General features: G+C 29.9%; 1 protein-coding gene across 3 annotated transcripts in view; it reads right to left on the bottom strand.

The window, feature by feature from the left end:
* Positions 1–20,692, bottom strand: part of LOC129911835 (otoferlin-like) — a 194,726-nt gene that overhangs the window by 1,749 nt on the left and 172,285 nt on the right. Inside the window, exons 11-23 of one of the 3 annotated variants that reach the window (XM_055989799.1) lie at positions 16,579–16,663; positions 10,579–10,735; positions 10,323–10,509; positions 10,167–10,262; positions 9,427–10,101; positions 9,166–9,363; positions 5,849–5,965; positions 5,590–5,742; positions 5,306–5,506; positions 3,799–4,826; positions 3,449–3,740; positions 3,215–3,259; positions 23–570 (exon numbers count right to left, since the gene is read on the bottom strand). In XM_055989799.1, the coding sequence (XP_055845774.1) occupies positions 23–570; positions 3,215–3,259; positions 3,449–3,740; positions 3,799–4,826; positions 5,306–5,506; positions 5,590–5,742; positions 5,849–5,965; positions 9,166–9,363; positions 9,427–10,101; positions 10,167–10,262; positions 10,323–10,509; positions 10,579–10,735; positions 16,579–16,663 (3,782 nt within the window). The remainder of the gene's footprint in view (positions 1–22; positions 571–3,214; positions 3,260–3,448; positions 3,741–3,798; positions 4,827–5,305; positions 5,507–5,589; positions 5,743–5,848; positions 5,966–9,165; positions 9,364–9,426; positions 10,102–10,166; positions 10,263–10,322; positions 10,510–10,578; positions 10,736–16,578; positions 16,664–20,692) is intronic. The other 2 variants (XM_055989798.1, XM_055989800.1) reach the window with 2 other exon arrangements.

Below are 20,692 nucleotides of genomic sequence, written 5' to 3'. Positions count from 1 at the left end.
AAAGTATACTTTATATTCTTACTCTTCATATTTCATTGAAAGTCCGCAAGTTGCCCGATGTTTACTATAGAATCGATTTTCCAAATCGATTCGTGTCTCTCCAATCAGATCATCAGAACCAACTAAATCCCAATCAAATATTTGCACAGTCAACATGGAATCTTGTGGAAATGTTGCCTCAACCTCGAAACATTTTCCAAAAATCGGATTCAATTGTTTACTGACGTAATTTTCTTTATCGGAAATTCTTTTTCCACCCAAATGTAAAACAACATAAGGATCAGCTTTGCCATTCAAATCCATTGGATGTAAATCAGTTGCTTTTATAATATAAACTCGTACTAAAACATGCATCGGATCATTAGCGGGCAGGGAAGATGCAGTTGGTAGTTCCATTCCTTTTGGTAGGGGTAATTTGTATACTTTGATGGCTCCTTTGAAAAAACCAACAGTTCGATTTTCATCTTCCATTGAGTCGCCAGTTTTTTTGCCACGTAAAAGTGGAAATGCATGTAGCCATTCACGGAAGTAATTAAATTCGGGTTGAGCTTCCAATTCGTTGGGGAAGATCTGAAAGGAATTGTCATTTGATATCTGCAAAACAGTTTTGGATATATGTATATGAGTGAAATTTTGAACAAATATAACTGGAGAGTTATAAGATGCTTAAAAAAAGAACTCCAAGAGATAATTTTAGGAGAATATTAACGCTTTGGTGCAAGAGGTGGTATTTGATCTTAATAATAAGAAGGGATCTTAGAGCGATTGATAACTAAAATAAAATTATTCTTTCATCATTTTATGTGTAGTTTTAGATTATGTGCCGCTGAATTCAAATAAAAAATAAATGCACTTTTCAAAATGGTTTTACAATTTTCTTAAGGTGCCGACGCGATGCGTCGTGAACTATACAATAGTAAAAAATTATGAATTTTTCGTGACCTTTTGTTTAATAAATTAATTATATTCTCCGTAGACTTTGAAGATTATAATTTTTTTTGTCGAAGTTTCAGGAATGGTTATACGCCTTTTCAGGACTTTACAATAATACTTATCTTTAACGTTTTTAGTCAAGAGCTTTCTTAAGATTATGTTATTTACACAAAATATATCTAGGTACCTATTAAATGAAATTTTTTTTGTCTAAGTAAAACAACGTTTTAAATCTTTTTAGTCTTGGTGGTTAGTTTTCAAACCACTTTTTCAAAATTTTGTATCTTTTTTCCATGCCATCTATCGGATTCCTTTTTTGCATATATCCCCTTAGTATGCTTTTCACCTTAGTTCATGTTATTTTTTATTTTTTTTGAAACTGCATTTATTTGATAGTGAAAATTTTACAAATTTGACTTGGTTTTGCAAAAGGAAAAGACCTTCTTTGAAGTATTGCACAAAAACTATAGCTATTTTTATTTATTTCTTGTATTGAAAATGAAACATGATTTGTTTGTTAGACAAATTATAACGATAACTACAGGTTTTAACAACCATTTTTCTTTACAATAATAACGGTTTTTTAAAAAATTATATTTATTTTTCTAATCAAATAACCATAACAAATATAATCATAAACAAAAATTGTAAATTTGAATTTATTAATTTAAAGAGTTAAATGATTTGAGCTCAGAAAAAGTATGGAATTTGATTCATTTTATTAAGATGCATTTTTGGAATAATAAAATTCAAAATTGTGTTTTAAAAAACTATTTTTTTATAAATAATATTTTGAAAAAAAAAAACTTTTAAATTATGTTCGTATGCCATTTTGTAGCTATTAGGTACTTCTGCTTATCAACATATCAAATTTCATAAAAAAAATCAATGTCCCGTTTTTGAAAATTTGATTAAAAAAAATCAAAAATAAAAAACCTTGTAAAAACAAGCTGGAACTGGATAACTTGCGGAAATTTTTTAAAACTAATGCTTTTATCTGAAAAAATAAAAATTTCCCAACCACTGTTATCTTGTTTTCAGTACAAAGTATTTAAAAGTTTTAATACAAAAATCAAATCAGTCGTAAGAAGAAAAGTATTTGTGTCATTTTGTTTTAGAAAATATGTATGCTAAATTGTATGAGTAAGAACTACCACATAAATCTACAAGGTATCGATGCCGAAACAAGAAAATATTTTTCGACTTAGGCTCAGGTGCCCATGTTTAACGCTTGTGGCAGTTATTGTGGAATGCCTTGTTTATTATTTGTCTTATCTGCTTTTATTGGTACAAATGTACATCTCAAAGAGCAACACCATTGTCAACTACATACATATATCTTTTCATTAATGTGGTTCACTGCGACGTATGCGTAAAATTTTAGTCTGAAGTAAAAACTTAACAATTGATTAAAATTTCTTTGATACCCCAACTTACTTTACCAATTGATATTAATAAATCATTATTTTATAAACTTTTAAACGGAATGTTCTAATTTTTCACATTAATGGTGTAAAAATCTCAAAGCCAGTCTAAACTGCTATATTTTTTAATATTTAAACTGGAAGTTTGATATTTATATGTGGTTAGCTTTCTTGTTATTTATTTTTGCGTTTATAAGACTATCAAGAAGATAATTTTTTCCTGTAAAATACAAAATTTTTTGTTGCTCCCAATGCAAAAGTTATTCCATTAATAACAATGCAATTTTTCAATATGGTAAAAACTTAAAAAAAAAGAAGTACAACGTCTATTTTTTGTACATTTTTGGATAACAATACATGTATTTATATTACAGATTTAATTATATATTTTTTTTTACATCGTCCACAATATTTAAAGTTAAAAATGGTGCCGTAGATAACATAAAAATAATAATCATAATTTTTGTTTTTGTACAGGATCTTCAAGTAACAAGTAAAAAAGATTAAAAAAAAAAACAAAGTGAGTATAAAACACGAATTAAGGAATGATATGTAAAACTAGCGAAGATAAAATTTTGTATAATTATAAAGACAAGGAACAAATAAATTAGACTTAAAATAACGGTGCGGTAGAAACAAATTCAAAAACACGCTTTGGTTTAAAATAGTGTTTGTTTTCTAAAAATTTAAATTCAGTGGATAGGCCGAGTTGTTAGAACTAAAAGTGTAATAGAAATATAATTGCCAGTGGTCAAAATATTAAAAAACTTCAAAGTAAAGTTGTCAAAAGAAAATATGTCTTGAGGAATGTTGTTAATAATTTTTTTTTTATGTACAGTTTAATTATGTATAATTACCGCAAAATTGCTATCTGTGGTCGAATGTATGCTAGATGATGGCGGCTAAAAAATTATATGTATTTTTTTACTTAATTAAATGGATTAATTTAATTTACAAAAACAAAAAAAAAAAAAAAACATCACGATGGTCTTATTTTACATGAACAAATTTGTCTAAACCTCAAAAACGGTCTTAAAATTATTTACATCTTATGTTTTGAAATATTAAATTAAACAAATTAATATTCTCACCTTACAAACTGCAGTTTCATTAGTTACTATCGGTGTTCCTTTAGGTTCCTTTCTAGCTCGTTTCGGACTTAATTTATTAACAATCTTAGAACTCTTTACATTCAATTTTGGTTGTTTATCTTCCTTAGCTTGTATTAGAGCTGGTTTTGCCAGCTCCTTGTTTGAATCAATAAGCTTTTCATAAGACCAAAAGTACTTTGTCCACCAATCCTTATTATTCTCATCATCAGTATCGTATTCTTGAATGGGATCAATGGATGTAGACTTACGTTTTGGATGTTGTTTTTTGACCCTACAAAAAAAAAGTGTTTTAATGCTTAAAAGGCTTTGAGGAAATGTGAAAAACTTACATTTTCGTCACACAAGCAGCTCCATAAAGTGTCAAATTCTCACACGATGAATTCTTCGGCAAGTACAAATCCCTTGGCCCATTTGCTGTAATCCTTGGCATTTCACTCTCATTCCTATCTTGACTTGGTGATGGCAAAATTATATGTCCACCGATTGTCTTGTATTTTGTAAAATCTTCCTTAGGTGGTGGCTTATACATATATCTATGTATCGATGTGATTTGGTGGGTTCCGACGAGGGTATATCTGCCAAAAGATCGACAGTCTACACAACGAATGGTTATTGGTGGGGCATAGGTTTCTTCCAGAGGTAATTCCAATTCGATGGATTTCAACATGCTGGGGAAGTTGGGATTTTTTTTAGCATTTTGAATGATATTTGAGCTAAGAATCTTTCCAGAACATTCAACATCTATGCGGGGCTTATCGACAGACATAAAGTGGACCCTTTTAAGATCACGAAGACCCCAAAAAAGTACCTCCAATTTGAATTTAGCCAAATGAGGTCTCACTTCTTTCGGCACTGGGAATATTGTTCCCGGAGTTGGAGCTGACATTCTTTCTTTCTTTGGTTCTATTTGACTAATTTTGGGCTCTGTCATTCTTGGCATGTCATTCGAACCGATTTCAAGCATTTCAAAGGCTGCCAATAACTCACCAGCTTCATCAGGCCCTCGAACAATATCGAACCATTCAAGTGTCGGAGTAGTATAGACAGTATCTTTCAGCTTTACACGAGGCTTTGCAATAGCTCGACCAATAAACTCGGACTTTCCCACTTTGTCTTGATCATAAATCTCGATGATTATTGTGGGGGGATCTTTTTTGATTTCATCTTGAGCTCCATAAACAAGTACCTCTTCAAACACCAATAACTCATCCCAAGTAGGACTTAAAGTTTCTTCGATGACTTGAGTGGTTTTTGTAAATTCCGTAATGTACACTATTGCATAGGGATCACTTAAGCCTGACGCATCGGAGCCAATCAATGAACGGGCTTGATAGATATGAGCTCGAAGTTGAAAAGTCTAAAGAGGTTTAAAATTTTTCATAAAAGTCTTAAAAGCGGTTGACACTAGTGATGGGAACTATCGAATGATTTAAACTATCGAATAGTTCATTCATTTATTCATTCGATTAAAAACTATCCAATAAAAATATCGAATAAAAACTATCGGATAAAAACTATCGAATAAACTATAGAATAAACTATCGAATGAAAAAAAATATTGTTTAAGAAAACTATTCGAATGAGGAAACTGTCGTTTAAGGAAACTATTCGAATGAAAAAAACTATCGTTTAAGAAAACTATTTGAATGAGAAAACTATCGAATAAAAAACTATCGAATGAAAAACTATTCGAATGAAAATAGTAACTAAATGAATTAATGAATGAATGATTTAAAACTATCGAATGAATGAATATTTTACAACTATCGATAATTTGATAGTTTTTATTTGATAGTTCCCATCACTAGTTGACACTTTTAACTTTTACTGGCTTACATGCTTTTCCAAATAATGAATATGATTTGGAGCCATAGCTCTTGGTCGGTCGGCATTTCTCAATTCATGAGAAAGATCATATCCATGTGGTAGACCTTCGAAGAAATGCTCCTTGTGATTAACTATTCCTAACCAAAGAAAAATCGATAACTTTGCTTGGAGATACCAACTAGCAGAACCGGCAGCCTGTTTCCAGGGAAGCTATTAAACACAAAAGAGAGGAGACAAACATTAACCATTTAAACACCACGAGTGTAGAGCAACATCTCATATCACCACCTTACCCTCAGGAATAATGTTTGAACTTTGCCACAATGCACACCGCATTCTTCTTCTGTTTCCGAATAGATTAAATCTCTTGCGGATACTCTATGATAGGCTATACGTTTACCATTCGCAATCATCCATACGAATATATCTGGCAGGGAATGTTGTGGCTAGAGTTTATAGTTATAAGGTGTTTGGAAAAAAAAAAAATGAAGATAAAAGTTAGAAATGAGTTTTGGTTAATATAGGAGATAAAAAATAAAAGTTTTAACTCACATCATCAATCAAAAACTTTAATTTTTGTAAATAAGTTTTTGCCGTTTTGAAGCGTTCCTGAAGTGAACTACGGGTCACTAATGCACGCAAGTTACGTGCCATGTTTCCAAGGGATTCCTGCGAAATGGGTTTTGTTTGTTAGAAAGCATTTAAATGTAATAAAAAGAGGTGAAAAGTAGTTATTGTCAGAGCTATTTGAGATAGGCTTCTAAGGTCATTTTTTAACTTATGTTTCAAAAACATATTATTATAAGCTTAATATGCCTTAAATAAAAATTAACCAAAGTTTTAAATTAGCAGTAAGTGAAGCAACTAACAATTTTTGACTAAAATTTAAATTGAATTGTTAATTGGTAAGTTTTTTTTAACATTCTTGACAAGGATTCATTTCTGATAGTCAGTACAATGTAATGGTATGAGTATCAAAAGAGATTAAAAATCAAATTACAAATCAACATATTAAACCAACATTTATGAAAAAAAAACAACAATGTTTCGTTTTCGAAAATTTGATTTTTCAAAAAATCATAAAAAAAATCCATGAATGAACTTTTGTCGTTGCTATTGAGTTAATCGTTTGAGAGAAATTCACATACTAAAAAATACTGTTGAATGGCAAGTACTGTAAGTAAAATATTCGGCCTTCAAGTAACAAAAACTATGACCTTAAGACTTCTAAGATGTGAACTTATGAAAGAAAAAAGTGTTGATGCCGAATAAGAACTTTACGAAACAAAAACTATGAGAAATAATGAAGAAAAATAGCCTTCATAACGAATTGGGAACTTACGAAGCAAAAATTATGACCCTTAGACCGTTTTCAAGATGCGAATTTATGAAAGAAAAAATCTCCATGACGAATCCGGCCTTCTCGTAGCAAAAACTATGACCTTAGGACTTTATTTAAGATGCGAATTTATAAAAGTAAAAATTCTTCATGATGAATAAGGACTTCACGACAAAAGTATGACCTTAAAACCACTTCCAAGGTGCGAAATTATGAAAGAAAATAGTTTTAATAACGAATTAGGAACTCACGAAGCAAAAATTATGACCCTTACACCGTTTTCAAGATGCAAATTTATGAAAGAAAAAACTCTTCATGAGGAATTAGGACTTCGCGAAACAAAAACATGACCTTAAGAACACTTTTAAGATGCGGAATTATGAAAGAAAATAGTCTTCATAACGAATTAGAAACTCAGGAAGCAAAAATTATGACCCTTAGACCGTTTCCAGGATGCGAATTTATAAAATTAAAAAAAAAACTATGACCTTAAGACCTCTTTTAAGATTCGAATTTCTAAAAGAAAAAAGTCTTCATGACGAATTAGGACTTCCCGAAAAATCTGCATGACGAATTAGGATTTTACGAAACAAAAAGTATGACCTTAAGACTACTTTGAAGATGCGAAAATATAAAAGAAAATAGTCTTTTTAACGAATAAAGAACTCACAACTGAAACATTATGACCCTTCGACCGTTTTCAAGATGTGAATTTATAAAAGAAGAAAAAAAAAACTTACGACCTCTTTTAAGAAGCGAATTAATGAAAGAAAAAAGTTAATTAGGACTTCACGAAACAAAAAAATATGACCTTAAGACCTCTTTCAAAATGCAAAATTATGAAAGAAAATAGTCTTCATAACGAATGAGGAACTCAGGAAGCAAAAATTATGACCCTAAGACCGTTTTAAGATGCGAATTTATAAAAGAAAAAAAAAAAAAAAACTACGAACTTAAAATTTCTTTTAAGAAATGAATTAATGAAAGAAAAAAGTCTTCATGCCGAATTAGGACTTCACGAAACAAAAACTATGACCTTAAGACTACTTTGAAGATGCGGAAATATAAAAGAAAATAGTCTTTTTGACGAATAAAGAACTCACAACTGAAACATTATGACCCTTCGACCGTTTTCAAGATGTGAATTTATAAAAGAAGAAAAAAAAAAAACTTATGACCTCTTTTAAGAAGCGAATTAATGAAAGAAAAAAGTCTTCTTGACGAATTAGGACTTCACGAAACAAAAAGGAATAAGGAACTCACGAAACAAAAATTATGACCTTAAGACCACTTTCAAGATGCGAGTTTTAAAAGAAAAACTCTGCATGACGAATCCGGCCTTCAAGTAACAAAAACTATGACCATAAGACCTCTTTTAAGATGCGAAATTATGAAAGAAAATAGTCTTCATAACGAATTAGCAACTCATGAAGCCAAAATTTCCACTTTCAAGATGCGAAATTATGAAAGAAAAAAGTCTGCATGATGAATTCGGCTTTCACGTAACAAAAACTATGACCTTAAGACCTCTTAAAGATTCGAATTTATGAAAGAAAAAACTCTTCATGTTGAATTAGGACTTCACGAATTAAAATGTATGACCTTAAGACCACTTTAAAGATGCAAAATTATGAAAGAAAATGATCTTCATAACGAATTAGGAACTCACGAATCAAAAATTATGACCCGCTTTTAAGACCGCTTTTAAGAAGAATCCGGCCTTCAAGTTACAAAAACTATCACCTTAAGACCTCTTTTAAGATGCGAATTTATGAAAGAAAAATGTTTTCATGACGAATAAGGACTTCCCGAAACAAAAAATATGACCTTAAGACCACTTGAAAATTGAGAAAGTATGAAATATGAAGTCTTCATAACAAATTAGGAACTCACGAAGCAAAACTTATGACCATTAAACCGCTTTAAGATGCGAATTTATGAAAGAAAACAGTCTGCATAATGAATTTGGCATTCAAGTTCCAAAAACTATGAGCTTAAGACCACTTTAAAGATGCGAAATTATGAAAGAAAAAAGTCTGCATAACGAATTAGGAACTCTTGAAGCAAAAATTATGACTTTTAAGATGCGAAATTATCGAAGAAAATAGTCTTCATAACGAATTAGGAACTCACGAAGGAAAAATTATGACCTTAAGACCACTTTTATTATGCAAAATTATGAAAGAAAATGATCTTCATAACGAATTAGGAGCTCAGGATGCAAAAATTATAAACCTTAGAGCACTTTCAAGATGCGTATTTATGAAAGTAAAATGTCTGCATGATGAATCCGGCCTTTATGTACAATTTTTCAAGTAAAGTCATTTACTATTGTTTATGCATATCACCCATTGACCCTTGAAAAAATGATATTTCGACAACTAAGTTTTTTTTTTTATCTTTATCGATATCTTTTGAACAATTCAAAGAAAGAAAAGTGCGAGTACAACTGTTGCACGTGAAAAAGGTTATATGCTAATTATCCATAATTTCTATATTTGACGGTATTTATTTGGAACTTCATACTCACAATTTCCCGCTGACAGAGTTTCATTCGTTCTTTGTCCAATTTAGTATTTCCACTTCCGGGCCCTGCAAGATTAGTTTTCGTAATTGTCAAATATCGAACACATGATGCAGCCAATTCTTCTAGCGTCGTTCTAAGTCGCACATCTGATTTAGGGTCTTCATCTTCAATAAGTCTATGGGTTTCATTAAGACTATCTTCCTGTAAAATTGTATGAAATTCTAAATTATCAACTTGTTTCTAGAGCTGAAGTTACTAACTTACCATTTTATCAGCCATTTTCGATAACATATTACTATTATACATGCGTCTTCTCAAATCCGGCAAAGCACATCTCACATCCATACACGGTTTGTAATCCCAATAAGGCAAATAATAATGTGTTTTATTGTGACTTGTAGGCTTACAAGCATTTGTCGTACTACTATACGACGTACTATCTACTGTTTCCAATGTACCATCTTCATCATCGGTTGTAGTAAAACTTTCATTGTGTCCATCCAATGAATTACCAGCATTTCCCATACTCAGTTCAAAGAAAACCGTTCGATCACTAACCTTTTTATCAATCATTGAAGCTTCTAAAATAGTTCCAAATAGAAAGAATTCTTCACATTTCGAATATGATGATTCTGATATTGGATAACTTGGCTCAAGTTCAACATTTTTCTCTGTGGTAGGTTCAATATTGTCGGTAATTTCTGTTCGAATAGCAATAAGAAGTCTAGCTCGATAGCTTACACCTTCACCAAGACCTGTATTAAGATTTGAATGCTGATCTAAAAGAGTGTAATCTCTTGTGGAGCCATAAAGATGAATGAAAGAGGGTCCAAATGTTGGAAGAAATCCTTTTTCTCCATCGTTTGATATTTGCTTAAGGTCAATATAGTGAGTGCCAATGATTGAAGGCTTCATAGGATCTGCATCACGAAGTTGAATCTATAAAAGTGGACAAAAATATTTTTAAGACCCTAAGAAAGGGATATTTGTATGGGACAAAAAACCTTAATTCGCTGACATAAAGGTGGAAACATTTCTGTGAAGACCAATTGCTCATTCCAAACGGGGGCATAAGCGTTCTTTTTAACTGTTGTTTTACCCTAAAAGAATTATCAAATTTTAGAGGTCCTAGAAAAAAATTACTATCCTGCATTACTAACCATCAATCCAGCAAACGAAACCTGAACATAAGGACTAACCAAGTCTTTAGACTCGCCCGTAAGAGCTTTTTTAACATTTGCCATTATTGATGAATTCATTCTTGGCAGTCCATCGGCACGATAAATTTTTACTATAAATTTAGCTCGTTGTCTTTCGATAGGTACTCCATCTGGTAGAAGGAGATTTCTAAAAATAAATAAGCATATGAAGAATTAAGTTTTACTATTTTTAAGAGAGGATGGAAAAAAATCTTACGCTTCAATATCATCGGGATCCTTTTCGGATTTTTGAGGCACCTTAACTGTATCACCTTTACCTATTATTCCAATATCACATTTTAAATAACCTTTTGGACCACTGTAGAAATCATCCGGATCTGAGAGTAATGCCCATTTGTGGTAGAATTGATGATCTTAAGAGAAATAGTATATTTTTATAGTAAAGAGTGATTCAATTGAATTGATGTTTTGAGAAAGAGAAAACTTAAAACAGATCGTGCAGAAAAATAAGGAATGCAATTATTGAAGAATAAAATTCTTTGATATTTACCTGAATAATTGTTGAATTTTTTTAATTATTTTGTAACAAAATATTTAAAAGAAATTACACATCACATTGAAAAAGATCCGAATATATGCAATATTTAAAATGTAAAAAAAATGCAAAATAAAAGTAAATGAAGGCCTCTAAAAAAGAACTTCGAAACTCAAGTAATAAAATATTGTACTTGAAAAATGTGTACGACTATTGGAAATTCTATACATTATCAAATTCAAGATACCTAATGGTAATAAAAAATATATTTTGAAATAAAACACCGACTTCTTTCTCCTTGATGACATAGTAAGAATTGGACTGTATTCAAATGGTGCCATACTGGAAGCACAACTATTTCAAATAAAAACAAAATCATCGAAGTAGGTTCACCCAGTTGGAAGTAACAAACATAATATCTACAAAAAAAATCGAATTCAGTGAGAACCTCCTTGTTCATTTTTTAAACTTGGTGAAAACGTTTCTTTTACTTTAAGAACTAAAAATCTAAGTAGTATATATACAAAATTATCTTGAGTGAAAGGATGGGCTTTTAAGAGGGCAAAAACAGTACCCGAATGAAAATTGGTAAAAATATTTCATTTATAACTATTATAGGAATCTAAGCAGTCTATACCTACAAAAAATTTAAGGTTAAAGGGTGTTTTTTGTGGGAAATAAGGAAAACTCATAATGTTCCATAAAATCAAGGGTATAAAAGGTACCTTTACGAAATTTATCAAAAATATTGTGTTTTCATGTGAAAAGGTGATTTTTTTTTTAGATGTAGAGAAAATGTGGGTATATTGGAAAAACTAACTTATAATAGTGGTCAGTGGCGTATCCAGAAAAAAAATTTTTCAAAAATGTTTGATAAGGGAAATGTACTACAAATTTGTCTCTTTTTTATTCATCTTTGATCTAGGGGAAAAGCGCTGTGCTGCAGTACTGAAAGTCGTATAGTAGCATTTTACTGCTCCTGACAACTTCGTACTAATGTCTCCTTACACATTCAAAGTAGCTATTTTTAAAAGTTCTTGTATCCCAAACATTTTACACAAACAGCAAGGTGTTTAGTAATCTTTAAAAAAAAAAAACAATTTTTCGTTCGAACTTTTTCATGTGCTGAATTCAAAACTGTTTACAGATCTATTCCTATCACTTCTAGTTTTTGAGCTATAGCTACTCATCACTTTTTTCGGTATAAATGCCCATATTTCCTCAATTCGACCGAAAGTGAACTGTCATCACTTTTCAATTTCACGTGAAATTGATCTTCGATCGATTTCGAAAACTTCGAAAATGCTTCGAACTGTCAAAACTGAAGGATCATCCATTTTTTATTTTGTTTCTAAAGTTAAATTACTGCTACTTTGAACAGGGATGCGAGACATATGAAATATGTATAAGTGAAATGCAGAACATGGGCGATATTATTGCAAATTTTCAAAGAAAAATGAATTAGATAAAGTGTACCTAAAGCGAATGAGGTTGCAAACACAGAGGCATGATATTTCATACCTCATGTGTTTTATGTATTTTGTATTAAATTAACAACAAATAAACATTACAAAACAATAAAAATATAAGTTTTGATAATATTTTGTCCAAAAATTGGAGATTCATTGAAAAAGATACCAAGTTCACGAGCAGAAACAAAGCGAATTGAATTCGATCAGAAAATCGAAATGAGCGGAAAAATGTAGAACACCTAATTTCACTATCGGCAACGCAAGTGAATGCTCAAAAAGTGAAATGCAGAACGTAAAAGTCTCAAAAACTAATTTTCAATGAAATTCTTTTGATGTTTAATCCGAAATATATATTTTTTAATAATTATGTTCCTTTTTTAATACAAATCAGAAGCACAAACTGGAAATAAACCATTAGTTATGTTGACCACCAAGATATTGATATATAAAAAATTTGTATTTTGTATCTTTGAGAAAAATATTATTTTTGAAAAAATGTAATATATACTCAAAACAATAAAATACGACGTGATTGCATAAGAAGCTTTGCAAAATTTAACAGTGATGTAATTCGATGTCAAAACAACAAACAAATGATTTGAAGAAATCTGAATTCGACTAAAATCCTGAAAATCCCAAACCTCAACGTCAACTAAGGCACTTACTCAAACAAACACAAACAACCATTTTAGAATTTGGAGGGGGCTCGATCATTTGAGCTGCCTCTGAATCTCTACGATTTACGAAGAAGTTTCAGTTAATCATGTAGATTATGATGAAATCCCCCTCCCTCAATACTGATAGTGGTACACCATTAAAATTCAGTAATTATGTTACTTTCAAGATTGGAAACCAGAATCTAAAGTGTCTATAAGAATATCATGGTTAAAAGGGTGTTTTTTTTTATTTTTGAGTGAAACACAAATTGATGGGCCACCCTAATTAAATTTGTAAAAAACGTTGCATTTAGGATAGAAATCAAGAATAATTAATTTTCGTAAAACAAAATACGGTGAAAGGGTGTTTTTTTCGAAGCGGCAGTAAAATCTGTATTTGGTCCCAAAAGGAAATAAAAATAAGAAGAATTGCTAAATATGAATTGACTTTTAATCAGAAATTCTCCATCTCATCAAGTTGGAGTCAAAGTGTGTGGTGCAATTTCCTCAAGTTTTATTTGAACCGAGCTGTTTTGTAGCTCCATCAAAGAAAACGTTTGCACCTTAACGGTCACTGGCGGTCGTTATTAAAAAAACAAAATTGTCCCACAATTGCATCGGAAGAGCATTTGTAAACCCTAACTAACCTAAGTTACAAGCTGTTGCGTTGCATCCATTTTAGACAGTTTCAGTTATCAACAGTTTTCTCTTTCAAAATTGTTGATAGCTGCTGAGTAGGTATGTATTAAGTCAGGTAACACCTTTATTATAGAACCCTGCTATGCTGTCAACCCTTCAAGGGTAAGGAAAAATTCATTTATGCTGTGAATATCGGATTTCATTTGAAAGTTAATTTTGTAGTTCCAATTTTTTGTTATATTTAGCTTTATTCAAATAAGTTCCTTTCTTCGTGGACGTTAATAATTTCTAAAGTAATGAAACACTTTTATTTACGTTCATTTATATTTTCATCTATAACAGGTTTTATTATTGTTTAAGAAACCTTATAACTTTGACAGAATACTTCAACTGAACTTAAAAGAACAAGTATTTTATTGGTAACCTAAAATTAATGTTCAAATATCAATACAAAATTAAGCTTATCCATTATGTCGTATAACGTTTCACCTTACTACATTAATTTTCATTGAGAAATTTGACAGAAGCTCATCAAGACTCGTATTATTCGTAATTTGATCAAGGAACAAAAAAATTCAATATATTTTCAGCAACACTCAAAGTTACTTAATATCAATGAGTTCTGCTTTCGACAGAACTTTTTTTTTTTTTCTTTTATTTTTTTTTTGACAATCAACTTAATAACCATGTAATGGATATACTCTGTGATTACCAATTACGAAAAAAAAAAAACGGAAATATCATTAGAATGCTATAATTACCAATTAAATGACCATAAATTGATTAAGGTTAATTAGTTTTGAGTGTCTAAAATTTTGTGCTGTTTTATGGGTGGTAATAAAGCATCATTAAATTAACAGCCTTCCAGCAGCTGGAAGTGAATTGATTTTTGATTTTTTTTTTGACGACAAATTTCATTAAATACAGGATGAAGCAATGCTTTTTTTTATGGTAGGTAAAGTATTAGGTGGAATTTTAATTTTTTAAATGCGTTATAAGTCCTTAAATGCGTTAGTAAGTATTATGGTATATTGATTTTTTTATGCTTTTCAGCATAAAATAAAATTACCGATTTAGAGTTTTTACTATTGAATAATTTCTTGTTTTCACCTAAGTATTGTAGGTAGGAGTCAATAAGTGGTAAAAAAAGCATATAGTTATGGATATAGAGAAAACAGTTAAATTGATTATTTTTTAATATTTTTTGGAAATACAAAATCTACCAAAATCAATATTGAAAATGATATTGAAGCAGCGTTTAGTGAAATTATGTATATTTTTTAAAGCAAAAAATAGAAAAGGATAACAAAACATTCATGGAAATTATGAAAACACAAATTTATAAATTAAAAAGCATGCGTGTGGGTACAGTCAAACATGGAAATGTACTTTTTTTGATCTTGAATTGCACCTTTCATAACACCTTTGTAAAACAGAAACAAGAAGATGATTATTAACAACTAACTTTAAGATCAATTGATTTTTGGAGTTCAATAGACGTATATCTTTATTTTTAAAAAGCCAATTTTTTTTTACTGTCATAGAGTTGAAAAGTTATTATTATTTTAAAACATAAAAACTAGTTATTTACATTGTTTGATACTTCATATTAAAAAAAAAAAATGTCCTAGTGCCAAAAATTCACTTAATTTTTATAATTCTGAAATTCAACCCAATTTTCCCAGGGTATACGTAAATGAAGTAAGAAAGCGATTAAGTAACAAGTTTTTTTTATCGAAATACTCGTATGTACAAATTGGCTAACTTCACTCGGCTATCGAGCACTTTTTTTTACAAGCATTTCTTGAAAAAGTTATAATCAAATAATTTTTTTTAATATATCGAAAAAAATAACCAAAGAGTTCTTAACACATTTTTAATACAGCTAAATATTAAATTTTTTATTTTAACAAATTTAAAGTATTGCAAGTGCTTTTAATATTAGGTCTGCAAAGTTCAATCAAAATCGTTAGAGCCGTTTTTGACTAATTTGTGTGGGATTTACACTTTCTAAGCGAGATATAGAAAAAAAAAAACAACTTTCAGAATTCTTTAAAAATCATCTGTACCATATTTTAAGAAAATTCGTCCACCCGTTAAGGCTGTGGAGTTGTATACATGATGGACCCACAGACGGACGGGCGGAATTGCGAGACCCACTTTTTCGGACGTCTCCATTATCGTAATGTTGGTTTTGTTAAAACTACAAATTCTTGTTTCCGACACGAAACCATTTATACACGAAATACATGTACTGTGGCAAGAAATGTCTTCCTTTTAAAATAAAAAAAAAAAATATTTTCTTGAATCATTATTATAGAGGAATCTTCCATAGAACCAATTTCTTGATGTCTGTTTTCTTCGTAAATGACTCAACGGATTTCAACGAACATTTTTGTACCAAAGTATTTTATTAACCTAACTACAAATATAGAAGTTCTTTACCTGGATTCTTTTTTTCGAAAAAAAAAATCCTTGAAGCAATGATTTACTACAAATAGCTATGTATGTACATATATTAAATCTAATAATTAATATGTATAACCGCACTTTGCTGTAGAATTTTTTAAAGCTAGATAAACCAACATTCTGATGATGTGATGGTTATTTTTAAGAAATGAAAATTAATTGATGTAATTTTATTTTTAGCTCCTAGTTTGCAGAAGGATTTTCTTCTTGTCAATCACTAACATTTGGGAGGGTAAGAGTATTTTTTTTTCTAAACACTTTTACAAACACGAAGAAAGCAAACATTTTAAAATCGGCAACTCCTCTGAACTGCTCAATTTTCTTCAGGTGACTTTAATAATTCTACGTCAATGTCTATGCAATAACTTTACCTACCTATAAAAAAAAATTTTACCCTGGAACTGAAAATCATAATAATATATACCGCGTTTGACTGTACCATTTATTTTGCATTAACAATCAATTAAATAATATTTTTTCCTTACCTCTGTGAGCCCAAACAGTGGCAACATCTATTTTAAATGTGCCAATCATTTTATTAGGACGAAGGACACTTCGACTTTGTAACACCTAACGAGCTCCATTTAGTATTATTATTTTGTTTATTCATAAAGAGTTAAAGTACAACAAAAATATTTATTTCCAAAAAGAAGTAGAATAAAAGAAAGAGAGAAAAAAGAACAAATAAATAAATAAACATTAAGTTAAGAGCCAACAAACAAGAGAGAGATTTTATTTTCATTATTAAAAAAGAAAAAGATATTTCATTTTTTATTTATTTTAAATGGAAATTTTCAAGACACACACAAAAAAACACAAAAAGAAAAAGTAAAACATTAAAATTCATTATTCAGTGTACTTGCTCATGCACCCTACAAACAGGGATGGATTTATTCAAACTAGGGAATTAAGTTTTTAAAAAATTAAGTTAATTAATTAAGTTTTTGGAAAATGTTGAGATCCTTCAAACCTTTTTCAGTAAAAGATTAACTTTATCTTTGAGTTGTAAAAAATGTTTTGAAAAAATGGACTGAAAACTGAGCCTTACAAGTTTTTGGTTGAAATTTTTTTATCAACGACGTTGAATAAAACATTTGGCTAGAAAACTTCAATTTTCTATTGCAAAAGTGTAGCATACTTCCAGTAGCACATTCAATAGTATGTAATTTGACAGAAGTTATGTTAAATTTCTTGAAAGGCTTATCGTTAATTAATCCGCTACGGTACAAAAAACATCTGTTGCTTTTTCAGATGCAGAAGATACAAAGGTACCAACCTATGGATTTAAGATTACGAAGAAGTAGCATATTTTCTATCAAAAAAAATCTTTAGGGTTGATGTGTATCATTATGTGAAAATAAACTTTCAAAAATATAATAAATAAGAGGAATAAGGCATTGTAATCTTAAAAATGTGAAAATGTGTTTGTGTTTTCTAGAAGAGTGTCAATTTTAAGAAATAAATTGAATGTTTGGTTGAAGGTAAAATTGGAAAATGAATACAATTTTTTTTTTTGCTTTTCTGAGAAAATGTATGAGAGACATCAAGAGGTTAAGGAAACAAAAATTTAATTATCAAAATGAAAACATGTCTCAGTTTTTCGTACAAGAATAATAATGGATACTGTAATATTTTCCGCAGGCGTATAAAAGAGGACTTATCTGTGAGCTGCATAACAATCAGTTTGAAAATGTGAATGTGTGTGTGGGAGGCATGTGTGTGACTGCATTGGCCTTTAGGTGGCTTTTGTGATAGGATATAAAAAAACAAAAAAAAAAAAAGAAATTTATGATCTTTCTTTCTTTTATCCAGAATGTGTCAAATAATAGGCTGGAAATTTTATTGTAGGACATTTTATTTCAAATGTTCATAATTCAAACAGACACAATACTGAAGAGATTTCAATATTAAGAGTTAGATTAAGTTTTAAGAATTTTTGAGTAAAATGTTATCGGTATTAAATTGAAGTTAGAAGCTTTAAGTAAGCATGTAAGAATATTTTTTGTTAGACGGAAGAAATCGTATTTTGGTAAAATTACCAAATGACCCTAACCCTGAAAAGTCCATAGGACTTCAGCTCTTCAAAAAGATTATTTCGATTGAACACTCTTTAATGTTTTAAATGCACAACAAATTTAAATTGGTTTCATTATTTGGTAGTTAAAACTTAAGTTATTGCTTCACTAACAAGAATTTGTAAAAAAAAAAAAAAAATGTTGCTCATACGCCACAGTGACCGCTATAAGCAAACTTTGCAAACAAAATTAAACTTTTTCGAGTGTTCCCTGTCTTTTTAATGATAAAAAAAGACTGTATTGCTATGGCTTCGCATCAACAAAAATACAATTATAGATCGCACGGACTTGCTGATAGTTAAAACTTTTTATATAAAAGTTTGGTTAATGCAAGTTACAAAAAAATTAATTCTTCCTCTAAGAAAAAAAAAAAAATACCTCTTAAAAAATACTGAGGTCCAAAAAAGTACGCAACTTTTTTAAGATTAATATTTAAAAACGATTCTAACGATTTTTTCTAAAAATTCCCAACATTGAAATTTTCTTAGGACCAAAATAATGGTACTTGTCATATGACCAAATTGGAAAAGGTTTTTTTTCTCAAAAACGACTCTAACGATAAAAAATACACGTCGGAATTTTTGAATTGTGACACTTTCACAATGCCAAAAATACGATCTTTCAGGAAAAGTAAAATAAGAAAATCATAAACATTGAAACAGATGAATTTAGTTATGACACTTCTGCTGTCTAGCAGCGAGTTCTGCAGATAGAGTCACGCCATTTGGATGAATGTTGTTTGGCAAACTCGAATATCTATGTCTAGAATATCTACGTCTAAATTCAACGTGCGTTATAATCTGACAAATTGGTAAGGATGTTTTGACATAAAAAAAAAAAAGATTGGATTTTTATAATTGGGACTTGCCATAGAACCGTGTTCTTGATGAATCACTTTCTCGTAAGCAACACACACTACGTAGTAAAAACGTTTTAGTAGACTTTTTTTTCCAAAAAACCAAAACATTAAAATAAAAAAAAATTATTCATTTTTTTGAAAAATATTTTTTGTTGCGCATACGCCACAGTATGGTCACGGAATTTAAACTTTGAAAATTGAAACACAAATTACACTGGTCAAACTGGGGTAATTCATTGAAAACAAATTTGTAACGGTGAATATAAGAACAGATATTCTTCTTTCAAAAACTTTTTAAATTTTCCCGATATATCTTTTATTGCTCGAGATATCTTAAATTTCATTTAATAAACCCGAGAGAAACTAAACTTAATCTAAAGTTTAAGTCACTGGTCACAGAATTTTTGCCACAAGAGCCAAAATATACTTTTCGGAAGGTTTTTGGGTTGCTGAACTCAAATCCGCAGTCAGAAAAATTCTATTAGCCTCCGTTCTTTAAATATAACCGTTTAAAAAAAAACCTTTTTTCTGCATTTTATAACGGTAATATTTCAAGAACGAAGGCTAATTGAATTTTTCTGACTAGGGATTCGAATTCAGCAACCAAAAAACCTTCAGAAAAGTATATTTTGGTTCTTGTAACAAAAAAAATTTAATTTGGTTGGCCAGTGCTGTGTCTGAGTCAAAGACCGCAACTTAAATTTTAAATATCTCGGGCAGCAAAAGAGATATCGGAAAGATTTAAACATTTTTTGAAATAATAAGACCAGTTCTTATAGGCACCGTTACAAATTTATTCATTATGAACTACCCCACATAAAAACATAACCTCGAAAACAGCCAAAATGAAGTTTTTTGGCATTTTCTAACGGTAATATTTCAAAAACGGAGGCCAATAAAATTTCTGACTTCAGATTCGAGTTCAGCACATCCAAAACTACTAGAAAAGTATATTTTGGTTGTTGTTGCAAAAACCTTGTTGACCAGTGTTACTTTAAAGTTGAATTTAAATGTTTTTTTTCTTAAAATTTTTCATAAAAATCCTTAATCGCAGAAAAATCTGCTTTCTCGACATTAAACAAACGCTGTTCAAAAGGTAAGACATGTAATTAACCGATTCATATAATGGTTGGAGGTAGTTTTTGAAAAAAATTAAATTTTTCTTTTGAAAAATCAATGTTCGAAAATGCACAGTGAATTTCTTAAAAAATTTGGCCTGTCAAGTTTAAAAAATTTTTTTCTAATACTTTTAAAAAATAAGCGCTCCAACAATTTAAAATTTTTTTTTTCTTAAAAGTATTATTTTACAAGAAAATAAATTGAATACTTGGTTTGGAGTTTTAAAATATTTAAAAGGATGTTTTTTATATTTTAAAATTTTATATTATTTCTTAAGTTTTTTTTTTTAACATAGAAAAGTTCATTTCACAAAATTTAACCAAAATCGAACTCTTTTGTGAACGATATACATAAAACCAAAGAATTTTCGTATAGTGTAATGTGTGCGGCAGCTAAGTTCACGCACAAGAGATATAATTACCTCGAAAAATTATTTTTTGCCTCACAAGAAAATTGCAACCAGTCCCATCTATGAACTCTATTTCCTTTAAATCGTTGCCATTTTCAATGGAATTTCCCTTGTATGTAAAATATTAAATCCAGAAA

This window comes from Episyrphus balteatus, chromosome 2 (assembly GCF_945859705.1).
Source record: "Episyrphus balteatus chromosome 2, idEpiBalt1.1, whole genome shotgun sequence".
NCBI lineage: Eukaryota > Metazoa > Arthropoda > Insecta > Diptera > Syrphidae > Episyrphus > Episyrphus balteatus.
The sequence above is the reverse complement of the archived record's forward strand: the minus strand, read 5'-3'. Positions and strand labels throughout refer to the sequence as shown.